The sequence below is a fragment of the Bombina bombina genome, chromosome 11 (genome assembly GCF_027579735.1).
Source record: "Bombina bombina isolate aBomBom1 chromosome 11, aBomBom1.pri, whole genome shotgun sequence".
Classification (NCBI taxonomy): domain Eukaryota; kingdom Metazoa; phylum Chordata; class Amphibia; order Anura; family Bombinatoridae; genus Bombina; species Bombina bombina.
Window position 1 is genome coordinate 180,718,782 of NC_069509.1, and position 7,500 is coordinate 180,726,281.

Here is a 7,500-nt window from a genome sequence, read left to right on the forward strand (position 1 = left end):
TCCAGTTAACTGCACATTAAGTACACCACCAGCGAAGCCAAACTAAACCACTCAGTCTCAGAGTCCGTCAAGCCCAAACAACCTCTGAGGAGTCAGCCCCTCGGATCACGACTCCCATGAAGGTACCCGGCCAAGACAAGGACCGTCATCTGCCCCCAAAAAGGAGAACAAATTCTCAGGAAAAACCCAAAGGATCATTTCACTCTGCACAACATAGAACAACCCAAGGTTGTCGTACAATAACCACGCCCAGGGAGACAAACTCCCTAGAAACACAAGGACCAAAGAAAAAGAGATCCATACACAAGGAAACATGTCCCAAAAAGGACTTGAGGAACACCCTCATATCCCTGAACCTGTACCATACCCTAAGGTACTCCAGGAAAAACATGAGTTCCCTGTGGCCTCATAACAGATCTAGACCTGCAAGCTAGACAGGAGAAACAGTAAAAATAGGATAACTATCCCAGCAGCTAGTAAAGAGTTCACCAAAAAGAACATCAACCGTCAGAACAGGAACTCCCAATGACCAGCTTCCAGTAGAAAGCTGACTCACCGTTGCTAAATCCAAACACTGAAAGGCGTTTCAAAGCTTGCTAAAACCCAGTCAAAGTGCAATTAGCTGTAGCTGGTTACACCCTCAAAGTGCAATAGCTGTCGCTGGATTCAGCTGTAAACCTTCCAAGGGCTCAAAGCCCTCCGAATATTGGGCTCTCAGGAGCGCCCCCCTCCCAGCACCAGACGCCATTGGAAAAAAGGAGGACAACCAAAGACCTCCCACAAAGGAGAAACCGACTCTAAAGGAAACGGTCAACTCTGCACAGAGTAACCGACCCCCAATCTTCCCTCTAAGATAATGGTCCTAGCACAAAGGATAGTCAAAGACCAAAGACAATAGTCCCAGACTTCCGGAAGAGAAAGGAAGGGTCAATGAAGGAACAAAGCCCCCGGTTAGACCGCTGACCGTTACTACAAACGGCATGCTACCATGAGTCAGGATAGACATTGTGCTTGGGTACAAAACCCCCTACACAGCTGTCTTCTCTAAAAACAAGGAACACTTCCCAAGGGAAGAAGGCCTTCAGACTCTCATCATCCATATATCAGAATCCAACATATAGCAGGAGACCCATAGGGATCAAACCCTCAGCCTCCAGCTGCAGGAACAGAGGAACCAGTCACTACATCGCAACTCCCCTTCCAGGATTCTGAAACACCAGAAGGGAAAAGACCCTTACAAAGCAAGATACCAAGAACCCACAGGTCGCTCCAAATGCTAAAGGTAACTCAGAACCCGGAGAACCCAACCCCCGCTCTAGAAGAGAAGGGAATTAAACAACGGAAAACCACCCTACCAGGTGAGACCCCTCAGCCATATCGCCAACCCAGTTGAAGATACCTGGAGTCTACAGGAACAGCGTAAATACGCCAGAAGACCAGTAGGGAACCGTCAGAAGGACCTAAAGCCTAAGCCACAGACAGATAGGCATCTCTCACAGAGCCCCAACCCCTACGGAAAGAGGTCTTTGGGACCCCAAACATCTAGTGTGAAATCAAACCGTCCACACCCATCCAAGGAGAGACACAGACCTAGGTCAGGGTCCTCGAAAAAGAAATCGATCGAATATCCAACTTCCAGAAGAACCCTAAGCTGCCTCCTACAAAGGAGGAGAGCATCTAAAGTCTTTAGACTTGGCGATCTAGCAATAGCATCAAACCCAAGAGTCAAAAAGGACTCTTTAACGGTCTAAGATAAGATTCAGCACCCAAGGCACTTGGATCTCAAAGAAATCTCGTAGGCAAGCGTCAACATGTGTTACACACAGAGACAAGGTAGCAACCAACACCCGAAGGTGAATGAGAACCAAGTACCCTGCTCGCCATCCCAGAGAATCAAAACATAAAACACCGCCCACGAAGCCCCTAACGGAGCATCAAGAATAAATGGTCAACTACCTGACCCCAGAAATGCGGCCCTATGTAACCGACCTCGCCTCTGCACTGACAAGCCCCAAGGTTAGAGTTGCAACAAGGACGTAAAGACACCCGAACGTTGAGACCATGGTCAGACCAAGGGTATTGGAAGAGAAAACAGCTGGAGATCCTTGAAGGATCTATCTTCCAAGAATCTTCTTTAAGCAGGCAAAAGCTGGAGCTTCGCAGCTCCCCACAGAAGGCAGGGAAACCCTGCACCAGCTCTTAGAGTATCACAACTCTGAGCAGAGGAAGAACATGCCTGAACTAGAAAAACATAATTCTATTATTCAACAAGTGCACAACTTCCGAGGAAGTGCCCACGCAACCTAAATCGCAAGTATCCGTTCAAGAGAAGAACGTTCATAAAAACAAAATTTTAACAGACATGAGCTTAAGAAAAAAACAAATTAAACACATCCATCCGGATCTAAAATTAAAATGAAGGCAGCACCCATCGGGTGAACGCCCAAGGTGAATGAGGGCGACAACGGGACCAGCCGATTAAAAGCCCCATTCAGCCAAGCTCAGAACTGGAACCGCAAAACATAAAGGAAAAGAAAAACTGCGACGTTAAGGAGATTGGCTTTATTCCCAAACGTCCTATCCCTTTTGCCATCCAGCTTCTAAGGCCTCGGATCCTTCAACATTGCCAAAACGTCTTAAAAGAACATGAAGGTGAGCCAGCCTATAACGGAAGGCAAAATCATCCCTCGCCGGATCAACTGAAGACCCTGGCCCCGATATAGGAGCCCCTGAAGCCTCAGGGGCCAACGCTTCCCCAGAAGGCCGAACTGAATCGGGCGATCCCACGCTCGACGAGCCCTGGTTAACGGTACATGGACAGTATCTTAGAAATATTTCACTTGGGAGATATAAATGATTCAGCGCTATAGAAATGGCCATGCGGAACCGAGCCGTAACCTCTGGAGGAAACAAGCCACCCTCCGGAGAAGGAGTAAAGGCCATAGGGACACCTGTTTGCTTAGCCGGGAAATGGACTGGGGCACTCGCTTCACGGGTCATTGAAACCTCGGAGGTGGAGGGCTCAACGAACTCTAAGCTCCCTGCTTTGGGAGAAGAGAGTACTCTAGAATGGCAATCAGAACATAACTGATGGGCAGTGATTACCCGGGCCATTTCATATACATCACAAGACACATCCTCCGTATCGGAGGCATCCATGTCTCGCATATCAGAATCTTCCATAATCTTGGGATTACAAAAATGACAAAAAACTAACCAGCACCCTTTAACACCCCCAATGGCTGGGGCACTCACCACCTCCTGTGAACCAGACAACGCACGAGCAAGACTCTCTCGGACACACACAGTCAGCATACGAAATTAACAACGCAACCGCACCCGTCACGAGGTGCACCGTGCCAGTCACGAAAAGGGCGCACAATCTAAAAAGATTGCGTCATTAAAAGAAGGCCGTTTTGTTCCGTAAAGGCCGTGACCCTTAGTATAGATACATATTTGCAGATAGAACCATATAACAAACATGATTAAAAGTCCCCCCTGTTCAATAACCCACCTCAGGAGATATTAACCCATGATTATTTATTAAGATAAAAGGAGTCCCACTGGGACCCTACCTTAACATTACATTCACATATCGAATAAAATGAAACGATCTTACCGGAATCTTCGCCGTGGAACAAGAACACTGCCCTTCAAGTGTGACAGATAGTAGCCTCGCTTCTGACATGGACTTGAGTGAAGAAAGGTAAGCAGCTAAACTCGTCAACGCGGATTACCAAGGAGCTGTTAATATGAGTCTGGATGGTTTCGCAGAAGAACTCCCTCTGCATCTCCGGACTCTAACTTTCACCCATGTTCCCACTGAGAGGCTGACAGGATTACTTATAACTCCAATCCCATTGCGAAGAGTACTAACCTCCATAAGAGATTATGTCAAACTTCTGACACTTCTCTGCCAACCTAGTGTGACAAAAGGCAAAGATTGACTGGGGGATGAGGGAAGTGGGAGAGGTATTTAAGCATTTGGCTGGGGTGTCTTTGCCTCCTCCTGGTGGCCAGGTTCTGTATTTCCCAAAAGTAATGAATGCAGCTGTTGACTCTTCCCTTTTAAGAAAAAATGAACAATTACTTGGTTTAGCTGTCCAGCGCCAAACTCACGGTCCTATCCAGTATCCAAATAACTCCAGTGATTACAATCAGGTCAAACCTGCGTGTGATGCCCAGACGGAAGGGCAGTGAGATTGTGACAGGACAGGCTTGTGTGATGCACAGACAGAAGGGCAGTGAGACAGTAACAGGACAGGCTTGTGTGACAGTTACAAGCACATAAGAGAGATGCAAACATTACAGACTATTACTCTGTCTTTTTGCTCTAAGATTACAAGGGCTCTGCAGCATTTTATGAAATCTGTCTACTACAAAGTGACACCAGCATATTATTAAGAACAAATATCAGATAAGACCCCTGGCTATGTCATTCCTTTATTTTTCCTTTATTTTCCCAAAAGCCTCAGTACCTCTGTCAGCTACAAGACCTCATTACACCCTTGGACCTGAAGCCCATCAACCATAGACATACATTAGCCACAGACGTGACCCCAAGGCCTCAACACCTCTGTCAGCTACAAGCCCTCGTTAGATCCCTGGCCCTGAAGCACATCAGCAATATCCATACATTAGCCACAGACGTGACCCAAAGGCCTCAATACCTCTGTTAGTTACAAGCCTTTATTAGACCCCTGGCCATGCAGTCCATCAGTCATATCCATTCATTAGCCATAGACCTACATTAGCCACATACGTAACCCAAAGGCCTCAATACCTCTGTCAGCTACAAGCCTTTATTAGACCCCTGGCCCTGAAGCCCATCAGCCATATACATACATTAGCCATACATGTGACCCAAGGCCTCAATACCACTGTCAGCTACAAGCCCTCATTACACCCCTGGCACTGAAGCCCATCAGCAATATCCATACATTAGCCACAGACGTGACCCCAAGGCCTCAATACCTCTGTCAGCTACAAGCCCTCATTAGACCCCTAGCCCTGCAGCATATAAGCCATAAAAATACATTAGCCACAGATCTGACCCCAAGGCCTCAATACCTCTGTCAGTTGCAAGCCCTCATTAGACTCCTGGCCCTGCAGCAAATCAGCCATATACATACATTAGCCACAGACGTGACCCCAAGGCCTCAATACCTCTGTCAGCTACAAACACTCATTAAACCCCTGGCCCTGAAGCCCATCAGCCATAGACATACATTAGCCACAGACGTGACCCCAAGGCCTCAATACCTCTGTCAGCTACAAGCCCTCGTTAGATCTCTGGCCCTGAAGCCCATCAGCCATATCCATTCATTAGCCATAGACCTACATTAGCCACATACGTGAACCAAAGGCCTCAATATCTCTGTCAGCTACAAACACTCATTAAACCCCAGGCCTGAAGCCCATCAGCCATAGACATACATTAGCCACAGACGTGACCCAAAGGCCTCAATACCTCTGTTAGTTACAAGCCTTTATTAGACCCCTGGCCCTGCAGTCCATCAACCATATCCATTCATTATCCATAGACCTACATTAGCCACATACGTAACCCAAAGGCCTCAATACCTCTGTCAGCTACAAGCCCTCATTACACCCCTGGCCCTGAAGCCCATCAGCATTATCCATACATTAGCCACAGACGTGACCCCAAGGCCTCAATACCCCTGTCAGCTACAAGCCCTTGTTAGATCCCTGGCCCTGAAGCACATCAGCAATATCCATACATTAGCCACAGACGTGACCCAAAGGCCTCAATACCTCTGTCAGCTACAAGCTTTTATTAGACCCCTGGTCCTGAAGCCCATCAGCCATATACATACATTAGCCATACACATGACCCAAGGCCTCAATACCCCTGTCAGCTACAAGCCCTTGTTAGATCCCTGGCCCTGAAGCACATCAGCAATATCCATACAATAGCCACAGACGTGACCCAAAGGCCTCAATACCTCTGTTAGTTACAAGCCTTTATTAGACCCCTGGCCCTGCAGTCCATCAGCCATATCCATTCATTAGCCATAGACCTACATTAGCCACATACGTAACCCAAAGGCCTCAATACCTCTGTCAGCTACAAGCCTTTATTAGACCCCTGGTCCTGAAGCCCATCAGCCATATACATACATTAGCCATACACATGACCCAAGGCCTCAATACCTCTGTCAGCTACAAGCCCTCATTAGACCCCTGGCCCTGCAGCAAATAAGCCATATAAATACATTAGCCACAGATCTGACCCCAAGGCCTCAATACCTCTGTGAGCTACAAGCCCTCGTTAGATCCCTGGCCCTGAAGCCCATCAGCCATATCCATTCATTAGCCATAGACCTACATTAGCCACATACGTGAACCAAAGGCTTCAATATCTAGGTCAGCTACAAACACTCATTAAACCCCTGGCCCTGAAGCCCATCAGCCATACATACATTAGCCATACACGTGAACCAAGGCCTCAATACCTCTGTCAGTTGCAAGCCCTCATTAGACTCCTGGCCCTGCAGCAAATCAGCCATATACATACATTAGCCACAGACGTGACCCCAAGGCCTCAATACCTCTGTCAGCTACAAACCCTCATTAAACCCCTGGCCCTGAAGCCCATCAGCAATATCCATTCATTAACCATAGACCTACATTAGCCACATATGTGACCCAAAGGCCTCAATACCTCTGTCAGCTATAAGCCTTTTTTAGACCCCTGGCCCTGAAGCCCATCAGCCATATACATACATTAGCCATACATGTGACCCAAGGCCTCAATACCTCTGTCAGCTACAGGCCCTCATTAAACCCCTGGCCCTGAAGCCCATCAGCTATAGACAAACATTAGCCACAGACGTGACCCCAAGGCCTCAATACCTCTGTCAGCTACAAGCCCTCCTTAGACCCCTGGCCCTGCAGCAAATCAGCCATATACATACATTAGCCACAGACATGACCTCAAGGCCTCAATACCTCTGTCAGCTACAAGCCCTTATTAGACCCCTAGCTCTGCAGCCCATCAGCAATATCCATACATTAGCCACAGACATGACCCCAAGGCCTCAATACCTCTGTCAGCTACAAGCCCTCATTAGACCCCTGGCCCTGGAGCCCATCAGCCATACATACATTAGCCATACACGTGACCCAAGGCCTCAATACCTCTGTCAGTTCCAAGCCCTCATTAGACCCCTGGCCCTGCAGCAAATCAGCCATATACATACATTAGCCACAGACATGAACCCCAAGGCCTCAATACCTCTGTCAGCTACAAGCCCTCGTTAGATCCCTGGCCCTGAAGCCCATCAGCAATATCCATACATTAGCCACATACTGTACGTGACCCCCAAGGCCTCAATACCACTGTCAGCTACAAGCCCTCATTAGACCCCTGGCCCTGCAGCAAATCAGTCATATAGATACATTAGCCACAGACGTGACCCCTAAGGCCTCAATACATCTTTCAGCTACAAGCCCTCATTAGATCTCTAGCCCTGAAGC

General features: G+C 47.9%; 1 protein-coding gene across 1 annotated transcript in view; it reads right to left on the reverse strand.

Moving 5' to 3' along the window:
• CLEC16A (C-type lectin domain containing 16A) overlaps positions 1-7,500 on the reverse strand; it is a 641,924-nt gene that overhangs the window by 613,888 nt on the left and 20,536 nt on the right. Inside the window, exon 4 of the mRNA XM_053694266.1 lies at positions 187-266. Within this exon, the coding sequence (XP_053550241.1) occupies positions 187-266 (80 nt within the window). The remainder of the gene's footprint in view (positions 1-186; positions 267-7,500) is intronic.